This window comes from Cydia amplana, chromosome 2 (genome assembly GCF_948474715.1).
Source record: "Cydia amplana chromosome 2, ilCydAmpl1.1, whole genome shotgun sequence".
Lineage (NCBI taxonomy): Eukaryota > Metazoa > Arthropoda > Insecta > Lepidoptera > Tortricidae > Cydia > Cydia amplana.
The window spans coordinates 24,632,125-24,651,717 of NC_086070.1; the positions used below are offsets into that span (position 1 = coordinate 24,632,125).

Genomic DNA, 19,593 nt, shown 5'->3' on the forward strand with positions numbered 1-19,593 from the left:
AGTATGATTTTCTTTGTCTATGTTTGAGAGACAGTACCTACTTTGACAAACTATTTAATTAACAAAGTTGTTTATTTGTAATCGTCAACTTTATTAATTAGGTATTGGTAATCTGTGTATTATTTAGGACTTCATAGATTAAATTATAACTGTACATATATTTAAAAAGCTTAAAATACTATTAAAATAAATAGTCGCTCAAAATATTGTCTATATCGTACAAAATAAACTAGTGTTGCTGTGTGAGCTGTTGTAGACCTCGCGCTAAGGTTAAGTCCTTTACTTAAGTCTATTTCCGCCATTTATAGGTATGTATCGTGGCCAGATTATAAATTTTGATTATTTAATAAGGTTAGGTTTGACTTTCTATGATGTGGCCAACCGATCAACCGAGTGGCCACATCAATGGTCAATTGAACTGGCCATGAAAAACAGAGGAAAGTTTGACACTCTAGAAGCCAGTGTGTCAACACCAAATTTACCCTGTACAAATGTTCGCGTGTAACAACTTAATAGCAGCTAATTGCGACGTAGGTAATTAGCCCGGTCTTACTGTTCATTGTTTTGCTTTACTGTATTACTTCAGAGGTCACATACCTACTTAAGGCTGCGTTTCCACAAGAGATGTGCGAGGATGCGCAACGAGGGATGTGTTTGTCATGAACCAATAGAAACACTTCATTTTACCTATCCTCGCTCAGCGCAGCTCTAGTGGAAACAGCTCAGCAGAGCGAGGCTTTTTTACCTACTTAAAAAACAAAGGGATAGATGTGTACGAGGAATGTGTGGCGAGGGATGCGTAATTAAGCGAGCGGAGATGTGGCCGCTCCCGCCTCGCTTAGATGAAAAGAGCCCCTTATTATACCCTCGCAACGTTGCTCGCACCGCTCACCTACCTCGCACATCTCTGGTAGAAACGCAGCCTCAGGACGATCCCATCATCGGATCCTGACTTGATAACAAAAATATGTGAAATACTCTAATACCATTTCAAACAGAATAATTATTTTCCAATTCGGTTCAGCCGTGATCTAAAATTTACGGAAAATACATAAAAAAACCGAAGTGAAAAACTTCCGTCAAATCCTAAAGTCGGTTAAAAGTGTTGAATGGACACGAAAACATTCTTAGTAACGGAAATAAACACAATGACGTAACAAAAACATCATTCTACATTAACCAAGCAAAGGCTTTTAAGGGTTATAGAAACCCCTAAAATATCAAAAAGGGAACAAATATACTTTGAAAACACGTATGTTATGATCTGTAATGGGATTGAAATAAGGTTGAATTTCGAACTAAAAACCTAATATTTAGTGATGTGCAAACCTATTCGGTTAAGTTCTCCGGAATATTGGATATAGGGAACAATACATTACGCGAATGTTCACAATCACACTAAACACACACCTAACACACAAAACAACACGAAAATGAAATCATCACAACATTTTCACATTCACTTCTTCGTTTAACAAATGGCTTCCATCAAATTTATGATGATTTCTACAATGTCCAATGTGTGTTTGTAAAACATGACGTTGTTCAGTACTCGCTTTTACGAGTAAGATAAAGGTAAGATAAAAGATAGTTTATTCAAGTAGGCACATATTACTTACAATGCGCTTATGAACGTCAAATAAAGCTACACCGGCTCCAACCCTACACCTCTGCCTCGAGAAGATTTAAATCCCCCCTCAATTGGAGGAGGGTAGTTGGAGTACTAAAGTGATAGCTGGACTTTACAAGTAGCTACGATGGATTGCAGGGTGTTGACTAAAGAATGATAAAACGCGTTGCGGACCTTTTAAAAAGCTGCGTTGTTTAGCGAATATTCCTGTAAAGAAGAAAATATTCCGGAAATATTCAATCAAAAAATTCTCGGAGCCGTAATATTTCCATAGCGCAGCACTATTGTCTGATTCGTTCGCCAGGGAATAAATTCGTGTTGATTGCACGACACGATGTCGTCAGCGCCGCGGCGTCGATATTGTACTCGTTGACGGGTTATACCCGTGAACAGAGTACCAATATGCTGGCATTTTACGTTAAATAAGAATAATTGTCACGTTTTCAACTAAAAGGTCCACATTGTCGGTTGTCGATAAGGTTCATTTCAAATTGAAGCATTATGGAAATAGCGTCTTATTGACAACCGACAATAAATGCCCTTTTGATGGAAAATGGCACAATTACAGCTTAAATTAATGCTTTATTTGCTTAACCTGTATTGTACAAAAGAAAACCTTACAGTACAAAATGCGAAATTAGTATTAGTAGTATAGTACTAGTGCCATAAGGCATGTTCTGCCAGTCAACCTAAAGGCAAGACAGAGAGATTGTGGGAGGTGAGGCGGTGCGGACCGACGCAGACAACGCCAACGCTTGCTCCCGTTGAAGATCCTCGTTATGGAGCAAATTAAATGTATAGAACAATCTTCGAGTTAAAAAACGCAAGCGACCCATTTTAATATTTTAATGCCTGTGTCTCACGGAGTTTAGTTATTAAAATATAGCTTAAATGTAACTGATTTTAATTATTAATTTCTCTCAATAATCCGTCACTTGTCATAAAAGAAGCAACAAAATTGACTGGTTGTATTGTAGTACTCGTGAACAAACTACCAACATACAACCAAAACTTGAATTAAAAAATATATCTACTCACATCAATAAACGATTCCAATCAGAAAGCGTTATTCCACGCATCCACACTGATGCACTAGTTTTAATCTAAATAAAACTTTGTTATATCGAGCATTTCAAGCGAATTCCCATCCACAATTGATGAAAACGTACGTTTGAATCGTTTATTGATGTGAGTAGATATATTTTTTAATTCAAGTTTTGGTTTTTGTATGTATAATATAAAAATTTACACCTGATGGGCACTCATTATAAATACAGCGGCGGCAACAACGCACAACAGTAATACAGATGCAGTAGACATCCAAACGTCACCGTTAACGTAAATGTTACGTAGGTAGTACCTAAGTCACAAACTCACAACTCAAATGTAACCCAAATGCTGTCACGTCAAAAGTCAGTATCACGTGTCAGTCACGTTTGTCACCTTTTTCCGGTTTCCGATTAACGTGTGCGTACTTAGGTCCTATTAATTTTTAATCTATATATATAAATGCAAGTGTCCTGACTGACTGACTGATTCATCAACGCAGAGCCGAAACTACAAAAGCTAGAAAGTTGAAATTTGCACACTAGGTTGAATTTATAAAGTGTACAAGAGATAAGAAGCGATTTTGAAAAATTCAACACCTAAGGGGGTTAAAAAGGGGATGAAAGGTTGTATGGGGTGCAAGTTTTATTTTAAGCTAGGAATTTGAAACTTTGTAAAAATGTACTATATTAAAAAACAAGAAAACGAACTTCTGCGTTTTCGAAAATTCATCCCTCAAGGTAGTGAAGAAGGGGTTGAAAGTTTGTATGGAGATCAAATATTTTTGTGAGTGTTGGACTTGAAACTTTGCATATGGGGATATTATTATAAGACAGGAAAAGTAATTTCAGCGTTTTTGAAAATTCATCCCCTAACAGGGTTAAAAAGGGGTTGAAAGTTTGAATCCATTACAAATGCTTTGAAACTTCTTAGAAAGACATAATAGCCGATGACAAAAAAAAGGAATTGCGACGTTTTAGGTAATTCAACCCCTAAGGGGGTAAAAAAGGGGATGAAACTTTCTCCTGGGGTGCAAATTTTATTTTAAGCTAGGACCTTGAAACTTCGTAAAAAAATATTGTAAATACCCCGAGGTGGTGAAAAAGGGGTTGAAAGTTTGTACGGAGATCAAATATTTTTGAGAGTGCGGGACTTGAATCTTTGTATAAAGGCACAATATTAGATATCAAGAAAAGTAATTTCAGCGTTTAAAAAAATTCTTCGCTTAAAAGGGGTTGAAAGTATGTATAGGGTTTAAATTTTATTTTAAGCTACGAATTTGTAACTTCGTAAAAAGTTATTTCATTCAAAGAGAAGAAAACTCATGTCAGCGTTTTTCAAAATTCAACATTTAAGGTGGTGAAAAAGGCGTTGAAAATTTGTATGGAGGTCAAAAAATTTTTTAAGTGCGGGACTTGAATCTTTTTATAATGACATATTATTAGAATACGAGAAAAGTAATTTCAGATTTTTTTAAAATTAATCCCCTATAAGGGTCCAAAAGGGGTTGAAAGTTTGTATAGGGTTCAAATTTTATTTAAAGCTAGGAACTTGAAACTTTGTGAAAAGGTATTTTATTAAAAAACAAGAAAACCTATTCAGCGTTTTTAAAAATTCATCCCCCGAGGAGGTGAAAAAGGGGTTGAAAGTTTGTATGGAGATCAAATATTTTTGAGAATGCGGACTTAAATTTTTGTATTAAGCCATATTATTAGAACACAAGAAAACTAATTTCAGCGTTTTTAAAAAATCATCGCATAACAGGGTTAAAAAGGGGTTGAAAGTTTGTTTAGGTTACCTATAATTTATTATTTAAAGCTAGGAACTTGAAGCTTCGTAAAAAGGTATTTTATTAAGAGAAAAGAAAACTAATTTCAGAGTCTTTGATAATTAATACCCCAAGGTGGTGAAGAGAGATTATATCGAGAACATTATTTTATTCAGTTAGGGGCTTGAAACTTCGTAGCCAGGTTGTGAAAGACAAATCTCATGCGTTGTATAATAATTAACAAATGATTAACCATCCCTACTGCTATCGTTTGCTGCATAATGTTCCAAGCTAATATAGAATTTATAACCACCAATATACAAATCCACGCGTACGAAGTCGCTGGCAACAGCTAGTAGTATATAAATCCATTTTACACATACTTACACTTACAGTTCAACATCAACTGACTAAAGAAAATAAACACTCTGTCCAGGGGTACTCTGTGCTTGTTAAGAAGAGTCCTTGTCGCACAATGCAGGTCCCGTGAGACAAAAGACCGATACTCAGTGTCAAATCGTACAGAGTATATGTGATGTGAGTATAGGTGATGGTGTATAGCACATATAAGTGCATTGAAGACTAATATACAGGTGTCTTTTAAGAAGGGGCTAACACAAAGTTTTATTTTTTATTCTATACCTATTCAATATTTACATATCACGAGCAAATGGCATGAAGAAAATATCATACCGAAACTTAGAGTAAATGAAAATTTAGTTCCGAAAAAATTAAGCCGAAGTGTATTTTTAGAGTAATTGAGATAAATAGTAGATTGTTAACCAAGGGATGAAAGGCACTCATTTCAGTCGAGGTAGTTTGGCGCTCGAACACAGTGAGAGCGCCATTAGTCGGAGGCTGAAATGATGCCTTTCAGATCCCCGTGTTTCTCAAAAATGTCATTATCAGAAGAATTCTTAACCTACTAATAAATCAAAAGTATGGCTAGAAAACTTAGTTTTAAGACTCGTTAAAACGGGTTTTAAATATCTTTCATTAAACTTAATCCATAAAATTTGCCATTCAAATACGGTCTGTAAACTAAATTATCGCAAGCCAAGTTCCGCGACAGCGAGACGGTGATCTATGTCGACCCAAAATCACTGGTAAAAAGATTAAATTTTCATATTTCAGAGGGCCTACCGCGAACCACGTGCGACGTGTTGCCTCTCTGTCGCACTTGTAAAGTCGTACGTAAGTGTGATAGGGAGGTAATACGATTTGCAGTGCAGGCCTAGTAGCACGGTCGCATTTTTATCATTTATCACCATGCCTGTCACGTTCTAACAAGTATGTAAGTGCAAAAGTGACGGGCATAGTGATAGTGGATAAAAATGGAACCGTGCTGAGCCCGCAGATGTAAGTGCGACGCGACTGCCAAATGGGTGATAAAACGGTGTGGCGACACGTCGACTGCATTCGGACTTTAAACATTTGATTAATTTGACATTACTAGGAGTTTAGCTCCACTGTACTAGATATAAATTGTATTTTTAGGGTTCCGTACCTCAAAACGAAAAAACGGAACCCTTATAGGATCATTCGTGCGTCTGTTCGTCCGACGTTCGTCCGCGTCTAATATTTTGAAAAAAAAAATACACACAATAATTCTTTACCTATAGATGACAGGAAAACCTATTAGAAATGTGCAGTCACGCGTGAGTCGGACTTAATGTCTTGAAACGCAAGTACGACTCGCTCTTGGCCGGTTTTTTTAATTTGCTTTTTTTTTTAATGTATAGGAGTAGAATCGCTTGATGGTAAGCTATTATCGTCGCCCATTCCTACAATACCATAGGGTTTCGCTTATTTTCTTGAAGGTCGCATCGGTCCGTAAATACCGCGAGCGACAGTTCATTCTACAGTATAGCTGTAGAATGAACAGTTCCTGCCCTGACATTTGACGCTTTAGTCACTTTAATTTCCTATATGAAAGTCAGTATAAATTGCTGAGAAGTTATTTAGCTTTGCGCCAGTCACCTATGTTATTTCACTCTAACCCTTTATGGCTTATGTAGGTTAGTAGGTACTGTACAAAATAAAACTTTAAAATAATAGCAAGTCGGTGAAGTCATTACTCAACAAATACGAGTATAAGGCTGTCGACAATAAACCGTTAGAGGCGGATACTGCGAATAGGGGCACAAATAAATTGTCGCCTTAACAAAATGTTTCTTTGTGTTACGTCCCGGCGAATAAAACAAAACATAAAAAGTGGCCAAGTGCGAGTCGGACTCGCCCATGAAGGGTTCCGTATTTAGGCGATTTAAGAAGTATAAAAAAAAACTACTTACTAGATCTCGTTCAAACCAATTTTCGGTGGAAGTTTACATGGTAATGTACATCATATATTTTTTTAGTTTTATCATTCTCTTATTTTAGAAGTTACAGGGGTGGGGGGGGACACACATTTTACCACTTTGGAAGTGTCTCTCGCGCAAACTATTCAGTTTAGAAAAAAATGATATTAGAAACCTCAATATCATTTTTGAAGACCTATCCATAGATACCCCACACGTATGGGTTTGATGAAAAAAAATTTGAGTTTCAGTTCGAAGTATGGGGAACCCCAAAAATTTATTGTTTTTTTTTCTATTTTTGTGTGAAAATCTTAATGCGGTTCACAGAATACATCTACTTACCAAGTTTCAACAGTATAGTTCTTATAGTTTCGGAGAAAAGTGGCTGTGACATACGGACGGACAGACAGACGGACAGACGGACAGACGGACAGACGGACAGACAGACAGACAGACAGACATGACGAATCTATAAGGGTTCCGTTTTTTGCCATTTGGCTACGGAACCCTAAAAAATAAGGGACGTATACAAAGTTGCCACAACACCTTTTTGCTACCTTAAAAAAAGTTGTGATTGCCATTAAAAGTTTTGATTGAGTAAAATAAATTTATGTGTCATACTTCTTGCACTGACAGTTACCGACTTTCTAATTTCTATTGAGAAATTACATATTGATGTGCGCTGTACAGTTAAGCCGCTCGCGGCACAGTTGGGGTCATTTTCCGTACCGTAAGGGTAAGGGTAAAAAGGGGACCCTATTACTAAGACTCCACTGTCCGTCTGTCTGTCACCAGACTGTATCTCATGAACCGTGATAGCTACAACGTTGAAATTTTCACAGATGATGTATTTCTGTTACCGCTACATTCAAGTACATTCTAAGAACCGCCTTATTAAGCCAATTTGGAATGGGATCACGTTGGATAATTGTGTTGTTTTGACCTTTAAAAACATATTATCTTTTGTTTGTCTTATTTTGAACTAATTGAGAGCACCGAAAATAACGTTGCTAGATAGTCATGTTACATTTACTAAGTGAAGTATTTGTTTCCTGGCTAATTACTGATTTATTAATAAACAATACATTATATCATGTTTTTCTACGAAATTATTTCGTCTCTGTCAAGTGTTTACAAATATTAATCTTCTATTGATATTTTCTCCCGTTTTTAATACCTATTATTTTATTTTTAAAGTAGCACTAGGTAGTTCAGTGACACTCGATAAAGGTCTGACTTGATTAAGTTAATTTTATTGTTTGGTTTCGTCTACGGATATACAAGAACAATCTAATTTATTGCATTTTCTTGTTAGAGTACCTACTAGGGTTAAATAAGCAAATCAGCACCCTGCAGCTATTCAGCAAGAAAAAAACTTATCCTTTCTGTGGCTTAGAGGATTATTTTCCTAGTTAATGGGTCCGATTCTGTTAATGGAGTTGCCTCATAAATATTATCTTGCTACTTGAATAAATCTTTATTAGGCGACTTTATTTATCATGGATAAGCGGAGATATTGCAACACGCTTAATGTATTGAATGTTGTTTTCTTTGTGTGAGTTATTGAGGCCATTTTTAAGGATGAGTAGCTTGTTTCAAGAGTTTTACGAGTATGTAGGGAGGCTTACGCTCAGCAGTTGGATGTTTTAGATAGTGAATTGTAAGAAGACTATGGCTGTACTATTTGTGCATAAACCCGTAGGTCCATAAATTTGGATTGATAAATAAATTGTAAATATTTTACAACCTACGTTTTAGCTTTGCCTAATTCGTACTTGCAGCTTTTGTTTGAACATTAAAAATTTAGGTTATAATCAGAGCCCGGAATTCTCGTAGCATTTTTGAGCTGTCATAGGGACTTCTCGTTTATCGACTTCCGATTACACATAATATATGTATATCGATAAATACAGAATACAATATGTAAAATATGATTACGAGTAGAAGTAAACAACATGCAGTCTTATCGCGAATGAGCGATCTCTTCGAGATAATTAACAACCAAAATCAAAAATGCTACGAGAACTCCGGGCTCTGGTTATAATTATGTATTATCATAACCGAAGTTAAGTGACAGTGATTTACAGAGATTTTTAAATACTTTAATGGTGAGACAAAAAAATCTTACGATATTTTTTAATCATTTAATCAGCTCTAAATGTTCTAATATACAAGTATATGAGTACCTAGTTATACCTATCTCCTATCAATTTAATTTATATAACAATCTTCTAATTTTCATCCAACACTGACATAACTAAAGTGAAGAACGACATTCCGGTTTTTAAAAACTGAAAAAAACAAATTTTTTTATAACAGATTATCAGGAACATTTCTATACTGTATATTTCAGGTACTGACATACATTATTATTCTTATATCATAAAAGTTCCACGTTCGTACGATTACAATATAATACAATACAAATACTCTTTATTACACACCTCAATAAAAGAAGACAATACAAAAGAAAACAGAAATACAAGCAGAGGTAAACAACAGGCGGTGTTATCGCTAAAAAGCGATTATCTAATAATATAAATTTATTTTCCCCAGACAAAAGTCTCGGAACCCATAAACCTAATAAACCTAAAATAAAAAGGATTTAAAGTGATTGTTTTATCTGTGGTAAAACAATCCGGGTATTAGGAAAAAGTAAAAAGTACCTTACCCAGGTAAAAGTAGGTGCTGACAAAGTGATGGTCCCAAATATGTAAATAGGCATTCGTTGGCTCAACGCCATTTTGAAAATGCGCACATGGACCTTGTGGGTCCTGTCGAAGATATACCAGTTCTCTGTTACTGCTGTCTCTAGCCTGGCGCACTAAAAAAAAACAAATCAATGAGTCTCAATGTCCTAACTTGTAAATACAATATTTGTTGAGTGAATAATGTTCATTACCTATAAAAGTTTCGAGTTATGTTTGAGAAAATATAGTTAGGTATAACAAATATGTTATTTGTCGAGCTTTTGTGCCTTTTCTCGTCAATAATAAACTCTCATAAGTTTATTATTGACGAGAAAAGGTACTCGTATTAATTCAATAAACATTCTCAACTGAACTTATCATCATTATAGTATTTAATTTCAGTAGAAACATTAATCACAATAAAAGTATAGTCCAACTTTTTAATCAGGTGGTACAGGCTCAGATGTTCAAACTATTTCTTAAGTTGACCAATGAAGAAGGCTCTTTGAGCTATATCAACGACCTTGACTTGACGCACACGACGGTCTATAATATAATTATGTACTTAAGTAATATAGCACGGAGCATTATTTAAATATAAAAGACATGTCACCCTATCGACGATTTGCTTTAACATTGCACCTATACCATCACTACTGGCATCGGTATGCACATTAAAAGGTTTATTCTAGTTCGAAGTTCTTATAGTTCTTTAGACTGTTTCCTAAGAAGTTAAAATCTATATTCAGCCTCGAAGGTTCATATACAAATAAACATAACAAACATAATTATGTAAATGTAGGAAATACAATAGGTACAATACAAATCCTCTTTATTGCACAACCTCCAAATAAATGTAAATGGAAACACAAATAATACATGAAGGCAGAGGTTTATAACAGGCGGCCTTATCGCTAAAGGGCGATCTCTTCCAGACAACATTTGAAAATACTTCTTTTGCATGCTTTTACTTACTTCATTCTCAACCTGTTGTCCAAGTGTGCAAAACATGAGCACAACCATGATGAAGCAGAACTCATGCAAGTAGTATTTCATCGTGTCAGGAGACGTTTTATTCTGAAAAGGAATTGCGTCAAGATAAGTTTGGAGGCGGATTCGGATTAAACAAAATAGAGTTGATTTGATATTGTCTTCGGTTACCGCGATAGTTACTCATGAAATAAAACTATTAAAATGGATTATATCGCGTATATTCAATTTAGAATTGATTTGATTTGAAGCACTGGTTGCTGAGCGGTAAGGAAACGATTGAGATTATAAGCCAGGCTAGTACAAAAGTACTTTTACTTTATAACTATAATTGCGAAAAACTTACTTGTTCATTTGGAAGGATGTTTGTAAAACCCTACACTGTTACTAAACTAATTGTCAAGGAACGTTTCAATTAGACTGACATCAAATCAGTATAGTATTTAAAAAACTGAATACGCTTCCAGATTTTTCTGAACCACAACAGAGTTTGAAACCTCGGAAAACCAGTGTACTGTGACCTCCAATTCCGTAATAGGTATGTGTAATCAGAGATATTGGGTTTTTAATTCACTCGTGCGTTTGGAATGACTACTGTGTTCTTTGGCGCCCTAGTGCTTTATAGGATATGTTTTTGCTTGCCAAATGTAACTTGAGATATTGTCGGAATGAGAAATTTGTCACAGGATTTTTATAATATATGGATTTTGTAGAGTTGAAATTTTAAACTAGCTAAATTTTGATATTTAGATTTATACAAAATTTACGTATTTTAGCTTCTGTCAGGTCTATTTTGATAGAAATATAATACAGACGTTTACAAAGATATCATCTCAAAATATTTTTATTATTATTTTATTGAAAATAAAAATCAATAAAACATCTGTAGTAAATTACATCTAGATCTGTCCTGTGGTTGTTGTTAAGACCTAATATAGAAAGACAGACCGAGTTACTTTTCATTACATTCATTACATTAGTAAAGGTATCGCAAGTATAATGTTAGTTTTTTGTAATTATAACATCAACCTTAATCATCCCTTTTTACCTATATCAGCCGCGGCATCGCTCGCCCCTTGGCATTACTTTTCATTGAAAGCTATTTCCTCTCGGATATGGCAATCTTCACTGTGTGCTAACGCATACCAGCATAATGGCGAGCATTTTGTCACTATTAATTAACACATACTTAAAACCAGCCTTATTTAATGCATTTGCAAATGTTTTTATAGTACCACGGAATATCTTATACCTTTAAACTAGCAATTCTTGTATATTTACTTATTTATATATTTATTTATTTATTTATATATATATTTCGGGGATCTCGGAAACGGCTCTAACGATTTCGATGAAATTTGGTATATGGGGGTTTTCGGGGGCGAAAAATGGATCTAGCTAGGTATTATCTCTGGGAAAACGCTCATTTTTGAGTTTTTATTATGATTTCCGAGCAAAGCTCGGTCTCCCAGATATTTTTAATAATGTGAGTAGTTAACATAGGTTATTTTAGCGACTAAGCTAAAAATGTAAAATTTGCAAGACTTATTTAAGTCTAGATATATGGATCTGTGTAAATTAGCCTAAGGTCTTTATATCTAAGGTCTATGGCAAATAAAGATTTATGATTTATGGCGACATATAGCAATTAACCTTTTGGACGCCAATGACCGATATAATATACGCACCGCAGGTCCAACGCCAAAGACGTATTAATCGGTCATAGACCACAGAGCAACATAGACCTAGGTGCATAACTGCATATGCATAAAGTTCAATTTCAGTTTTGACACTTCGGTAACGTGGCGTCTGAGAGACAGCTTTTGTGTTTGACACGGCGTCGAAAAGGTTAAATAGGTTACTATATCAGTAGCGGCATCGCGACGGACAGGCCAATTCGAACGGAAACTGACTTCAGAAACACATTTGAATCATGTTATTTAGGTACCGTGCGTCTCACCCTCGCCAATACATGTGAGGACAAGTAGAATCGAAATGCACGATAACTGAATGACATCAGTTAGATGTAATTCTGATATCAGTGTAAGTTCGAATAGGCCTGCAAGCCTCTTGACATTACGTTTCATTGAAAGCTGTTTACTCACTGAGATAGCAATCTTCACAGAGCACACACACACCAGCATGATGGCGTCGAGGATTAGGGCCAAGTAGAACGGGCGGCAGATCACATTCAGTTTGTTGCTGAAACTGAAAAATGGATGTATATGATATATACACATTGTAATATTATTACTATGTGTATAAATAAAAAAAACTAAGCGTAATGTGTAGACCTATTTGAACTTACAAATTTTTACATTAAAGGAAAAATGAAAAATTTACCGCTTCGGGCAAGACGCCCGAACGTTAGAGATGTCGCTATGCGCCTCCCTAAGGCGTGTAAATAAAAAAAGGAAGAAAATAAGATAATACATAGAATACATATAATAATATCACACTATGGTGAATGAAATAAAGGCGAAATTGCGTTTCTCTGTAAATAATAAAGGTTTATTTTGAAATCGAACTTATTACATCTAATCTACTACAAAATTAGTTTTAAATATAAAGAAGTTTACCTGTAAATAATAAAGAAACAACATTTAAAGCCTCTATTCTAGGGTTTTGTTATTTCTTTTACACAAAATCAATCAATATCTATTTTATAATAATTAATCCTTTCATATTTTTTCCAGTGATGAATGTCTTAACTGTTATTCATGACACTTGGCAAACTCTATGGCTAAAGCGGCTATTAGCCGCATAAAGTCGCATGCGATCGTCGCATCGCATGTGCGATCATGATTTATTTTAACATTTTATTTTATTTTAACATTTTTAACATGAGTGGCACCCCTCTACAGTGTCAGTAGTTTTAGTTTAAAATTAGTTCTAATGCAATTTGTATATGGGTACTGTCTGAAATAAAAGCTTTTTATTTTATTTATTTTATTTTATTTATAAAGGTTAACATTAAGAAAATAGGTATTACTATTTTCTTTACATACATTTAATAATTTTTGGCGATTGTACTTAAAGCCTACCGTTGTCAATTGGTTTAATAGCCTATTATTAAATCTCCGACAAAGTTACTAAGCTGTTGCATTTGAATTGCAACTGTTGCAATTTGTACTATAAAGGTACCGTTCGGATTCAGACTATATACACAAGTATGTGCCGACTGCATTGCTACCACAAATGTCAAAATCTATGTTACTGCCCGGATTTTTGACATTTGCAGCACCAGCAGCAATGTTTTTTTAATTAATTTATTTATTATTTAAAGAGACGTTACATAACTATTGTTACTTATCTGCCAAACTGCATAGCAGTTTGTTGGCAGAAAACTTATTCTACCCTCCACCATCGTAAAGTAAGTTATTTCTTACTTAATTTATAGCCGTTCGAGTACGATTTCTTACAAATATTTATACGTGTAGTTGGTAGTAACATCACTCTCCAATACTGTAGCAGTAATGCTGATACAGTCTTAATCCGAACGATACCTTTATTCAGCAGTACCTAACATAAAATTTTATAAGTATTTAATTAACATAATCACCAGCATTCAATGTTATTTCATTGATTATTCGTATTGCAAATGTAATCTGCTAGTTACTTGCAGTCTATGTATTTAACGAGCTTAATGATTATTAAATATCATTGGTAAATTAAATACGGATATTGGTATACAATTTCCAAATAGCGCGTTTGCTATATTAGTGATCGTTTCAATTAGCAGTCAAATGCAAGCATCTATTTTGATTGGCTGTGTTATTAATACTTTGGGTACCTTTGTTTCAAAATGGTAATTAAAATCATAGTTCTGAGAATTGAATTTTCATTATTAATTATGAAACGCGACTTATTGGCGTATATTGAAGTCCCATTTTATAATTAAAATTTGTAAAAATCGTGAAATTTTCATTAGTTCGAACGCTTTTTTTATAATCAGGGAATTTACAGAAGGATCATAAATGCTAGTCAAGTAGCTTCTACTCTGGCTCAAAAGTTTAGAATAATAAATAGTTTTGGAAAAAATAATCCAAAAATGTTGAAAAAATAAAATTTAAATTTTGGTAGGTCAATTGGTTAAGAGCGATCGGACCGATATCTGCTTGGTAAAAATTAATAACGCCGTTATTAAATATGAACACAAAACCTAAGCAGCTGCTGTGGGTAAGTTAATTTACCGCTTAAGCTTAATATAATGGTCGACACACTGCGACAATATGGCGGTGCAGTAAGCCTGCCACTTGTTGCCCCTCTGGCCGGTGATCTCCAGAACCAGCTCGTCCAGGTGCATCAGGATGAAGGTGAGGATCCGCAGCTGTCTGACCGTCTGGCCGACCAGCAGGATTATTGTTAGTTGGAGGCCTGGGTAGGCTGCAAATAAATTTAATTATTAACTTTCTTTCAGTTGTTGAAAATGAGGGCCGGTACAGACAGACTGCAACCCGACTGCGACTTGTATGGGAACTTAGGCAACGTTGCAGTTGGCGTGCAGTCGGCGTGCAGTTCTCATACAAATTGCAGTCGGGTTGCAGTCCGTCTGAATCTGATCTTACGCGTAACGTTTTTAGGTCACTCAAATAAAAATGTTGTTATTGCCTATTTGTAAAGTTATTAAGGTTATAATATATCACAGGCGACATTTTTTTATACATTTCTAATAATGACGGACTTATTGTAACATGTAACTGTATGGTTGTCATTATATCTTGCCGTACACCAGGAATCATATTTTACTAAAGTTGCTAGTTTTATTTACCTGTTGACTAATGAACACACTTACCTATGCAACACAAATATCCAGAGTAGGCGTTGAAAAAGTAAGTTATTAAGTATACGTTGAAATTCTGGAGACTCCAAGGAACCCACATCTCGAATCCTAAAAATATGGTTACATAATAATTATATTATTTTATTTTATATTCCTGTTAGCTTCTTCTAGTTATCTTCTAAAAATACGACTTTAGTTTTTTTATGTTGCCGATGAATGTAGTAGGTAGCCAATCAAAGATACCACAAAATAATTACATACTATTTTATTACAAAGGTACTTGTTTGGCAATGTAATTAACTGTTTTTTTTTAATACCACATCGGTGGCAAACAAGCATACGGGCCGCCTGATGGTAAGCAGTCACCGTAGCCTATGGACGCCTGCAACTCCAGAGGTGTTACATGCGCGTTGCCGACCTTTTTAAAAACCTATTACATAAAAAAAAACCTCCAAAAAATGTAACAAAGACTGAGATCTCCTCCTATGTTTATTTAATTATTAATCCGTCAAGGGATTTGCCCGAAATAAATTATGAAACGCGCAGAAATAATTATAATAAACGAGCTTACCCAAGAGTCTCAACTCATCATCTTTCCTCGTGAACATACTGTACACAGAATCGCTCAAGTACAACGTCGCGCACGCCCACACACTGAAAACGTAAGTTTTTAACAAAACCCGAGTTAGTTTAAGTAATTTCTCCTGGGAGTCAACCACCATCCCTTTCAACTCGTTCAAGTGCCCCGCCCGTTCTAATTTCAAAACATATTCAATCACCGGCATTTCCAACATGGCGTCTTTGAAGCCCATCTCGTCGAGGAATTCCCTGAATTGCTTACGGAAAATCAGACAGACACAGAAAGAGATGAACATGATTAGACCAGTTGTCCAGATGCATGCGCCTCGGATGCAGACGAGGATGTCGGATATGTTGACGACTACGAAAGCGGTGGTGAAGACTATAGTCAAGAAGCCGATGATGACGTTGAAGATTTGTATAGAGAGCCATAGTTTAGAGTCCCAGTTGTTTTTGGCGAAGATGGTGATCCCAGCGACCGAGAGGACGCGGTGGAAAGTTTGGACGGTGTCTTCCATGATGTGGGTTTTAATGGCTTGGAAATGTTGATTGTCTTTTCTTGCCATTTTTAGTTTGGACAATCACGCAGAAAAGTGCCTCGTGCCGATTTATATTTTGTTGTCGAGTTATTTTTCGTAAGATTTGGATAACATTTGGTTGGTTGGAAGAGGTTGGGTTTTCTCAAAGGCTTTGTATTTTTTCTTAACAGTTCATAACATTAAATATTTTTAACAAGGTTTTAATTTTTTTAGTTTTATGTAAAAAAGACATCAAACCAATACTGTAACAACAGCTGAATTCATTCATTGAAATGGTAGCAAAACTGGATTAAAAAATACAACAAAATGTTTAGGTACAAAATAAACCTTTTTAATTTCATTTCCGTTCTAGAATGTACTCGCCACCCCTCTCATTTAAGGGGTTGTTTTAAAAATTACAATGAAAAATGTGTGAGAACGAGACAGTTGGTTAAACGGTTAGGTAGAAATCCAAACCTAAACTACCTACCCAGATTATTGGTATACCAAACAATTTACATACCTAAGTTTAGAATTTTATCAATAAAAATGGGTAATTTTATACAGTAAAACGAAACATCGTTTGATAAAGTCTTTTATTCCGCTATAATATTGGATTTTAATAAAATGAGTGTTTTTTTGGTGATGCTATTTACGAGTTCCTTTTCTTAAAGGTATATTATTATACTGTATACTCATGGACAATAAAATTAGAGGAACGCAAAAAAAGGTTTAATTACTGGATTACAGCACCTAAATTAATTACATAATTCAACTTTTTTTGCGATGCTCTATATTTGTCCATGAGTGTATATTTTTAGTAATTTAAGATTTTATATCATTTATTACTTCTCCATTGAAGTGTGATGATTGACGAGGAATTATACATTTCTTTTATGTTATAAATAAGTAAATCTGTATTAGATCGTTTTTGTGTGAATTATTTTTCCCGATTGTGATACACATCGAAATATGCTGCACAAAACACAAAAGCAGTAAGTAATACAACCTCGAAAATCGACAGAATGGCGATTACGCTCCATCGTGGGCCACTGTAGGCCATGAAGCCCTCCACACGGTCGGGATCACCTGCAATTGCCCATCATGGCCAATGATGTAGAGAAGCCATAACTTAAATTGCCTGTTGTAGATTTATTTTTCTCGTAATGTAAAATAGTTTGCCTTTCCGACTACCAACAGCCATAACACAAAGTGGATTTTTAAATTACTCGCGTGACACCTCTTTGATATATTTGATTTGATGTGACAAGAAACAATTTGATATCTTCTCATTTGGTTTGACGTTCTTAGTAGTTAGTTTTGTTAAATATACTACAATAACAGTCATTTTACCCCACTTAGTTCATGTCCACAATTGTTAGCTATCAAAAATCAGCAAAAATGGAACATGAAATCTTAAATGAAACCACTTTCTAATAGTCATGTTGTATACAGGTAAGTAATACAAGCGAAGAGAGAATTTTGTATTTATTCCACCCATAATGAGGATTTCTTCAAACCAGCCAAATTTTATCAATAAAACGTAAAAAAAAAACTGACAGAAAAAATAAAAATCGGCGCACTTAACAAAAATGGAACACAAAAATTTAAAGAATACCACTTACTGTTAGCAACATTGTACAAGAACCTACGAGTAAGTAATACAAGTAAAAAAAAATGCTTAATAAAGCGAAATGTTACTGTGGCACTGCTACTTACCATATTTTGATATTTGCGGCATCAACGTCGCGCCGAAATGCTGCAGCAGAAATGCTAGTGCAGCCTGTATCCGAAAGGTACCTTAAAACGTAAGAATTCTTATTCGACTTCCTTAGTATCACAACCAACTTCAAAACCTTACCTACTTTATATCATAATTATTATTTTGTGTTACATATTATTATCTATAAAACATTGAACATATTTCGGTATTATAGCGAGGGAAAGTAAAATATAACAAGAAAAATATCCCAAACGATAATAATTATACCCGTAGGGATCGACGGAGAGCTAATTAAAATACTCATATTCTTTTATCTTATTTTTAAGGAAACGAAACCCTTATTAAAACGTTACAAGGAATCTCCCTATTAAGTAATGCTACGACACAAAAAAACAAAAGGTTTTCATTATTAATTTTTTTAGCGACTGACAATTAGGCAGGGTGATGTGTATCTCGTCTATACTTAGGTAGGTACCTATACCTAAGTAACCTATTATATGTATAATAAAGTGTTTTGGTAGGTACCTACTCTTGGTGTATTAGCCGATTTTGTTTATTGTTGATTTTTTCATCACCTTTCGCAAAATTTAGGGGATAGACAGTTCCTTATTCTGTACAATATGGGCGCAATTTCAACGTATATTGTCCTAAAAAATCTTCTGAGGTAAGAAAATTCTATACATTTTTGGAAAATTACATACATTTTTTGGCACAAGTTCTGATGGATGGATGGATTAGAATGAGGAGCTCTCCACAGACTCCAAATCAACCAAATTTTAACTAAATTATGAAAAAAAAAAAGACACCAAAATAAAAATTGGCCCCTGAAGTGACATTCGTATTGTAATTTCAGCTGCACAGCAATGACAGTGCCTGCGTCAACGCTGCAGCAGTAATGCCGCAACAGTTATGCTGCTGCTATTGCCATCCAAATGTCACTTAAAGTTAGCAGGTAGGTAAGGTACCTTTTTAATCTGAAGCTCAAGAATATTTTTGACACCACTTATGCAAAACCCTTACGAATTGACGATACTAAAATATTACTTTATATAAATATCTATCCTTGAGCCTCTGAAAGCTTTACGTTATCTTTATAACCCGAAACAAACGAAAAATCCACAATGTAATAAAAAAAGCTTTGTCATAAGACTTCTTAAAAATCTCATTAAACTTTCAACTATTCCAGTCTATAAAATCTCCGTCATGGCGCCGAGCCAAGATGGTTAAAAAACAGAATGGATTCCAAAAATGAATTAAGTCAAACAATCTAGAGCTGCAACAATATTTTTACTTTGCAACATTTTCCACCTCCTGCTGTGAATGTACTGCAATACGGTATCAAGTTGACATTTCTTGATATTAGAATATAATACGATAAAAACCATATATTTTAGTAACTTTATGCGCTGTTTATTTAGCGATGATATTAAGAGGTTTGATTTAGCGATGCTATTAAATAAATAAATAAATATTATAGGACATTCTTCCACATATTTACCAAGTACGCTCAAGAAGGCTTGTGTTGTGGGTACTCAGACAACGATATATATAATATACAAATACAT

The 19,593-nt window shown here is 34.8% G+C and overlaps 1 protein-coding gene and 1 long non-coding RNA gene across 3 annotated transcripts in view; one reads left to right on the top strand and one right to left on the bottom strand.

The window, feature by feature from the left end:
* The window catches only part of LOC134661258 (uncharacterized), a 275,459-nt gene that overhangs the window by 6,933 nt on the left and 248,933 nt on the right, over positions 1–19,593 (top strand). Inside the window, exon 1 of one of the 2 annotated variants that reach the window (XR_010097941.1) lies at positions 6,773–6,995. The exons of the other annotated variant lie outside the window; for it this stretch is intronic. This is a non-coding gene — a long non-coding RNA (uncharacterized LOC134661258). Of the gene's footprint in view, positions 1–6,772; positions 6,996–19,593 lie in introns of those variants that run through there. 2 annotated transcript variants of the gene reach the window in all.
* Positions 8,931–16,361, bottom strand: LOC134661083 (odorant receptor 4-like). Its single transcript, XM_063516995.1, has 7 exons — positions 15,780–16,361; positions 15,221–15,316; positions 14,619–14,811; positions 12,531–12,633; positions 10,411–10,512; positions 9,417–9,569; positions 8,931–9,036 (listed from the first exon to the last, which is right to left on the bottom strand). Exons 1-7 carry the CDS (start codon positions 16,351–16,353, stop codon positions 8,977–8,979), a joined length of 1,281 nt encoding a protein of 426 aa, XP_063373065.1. The 5' UTR covers positions 16,354–16,361; the 3' UTR covers positions 8,931–8,976.

Bases quoted from the DNA above. Each gene is read 5' to 3' on its own strand.
- LOC134661083 (XM_063516995.1), bottom strand. From the start codon at position 16,353: ATGGCAAGAAAAGACAATCAACATTTCCAAGCCATTAAAACCCACATC. The intron at 15,317-15,779 runs GTAAGCTCGTTT...CCATATTTTTAG, and splicing joins TGATGAGTTGAGACTCTTGG to GATTCGAGATGTGGGTTCCT. The intron at 9,037-9,416 runs GTAAGGTACTTT...TGTTTTTTTCAG, and splicing joins CAGCACCTACTTTTACCTGG to TTTTTAAAAACCGGAATGTC.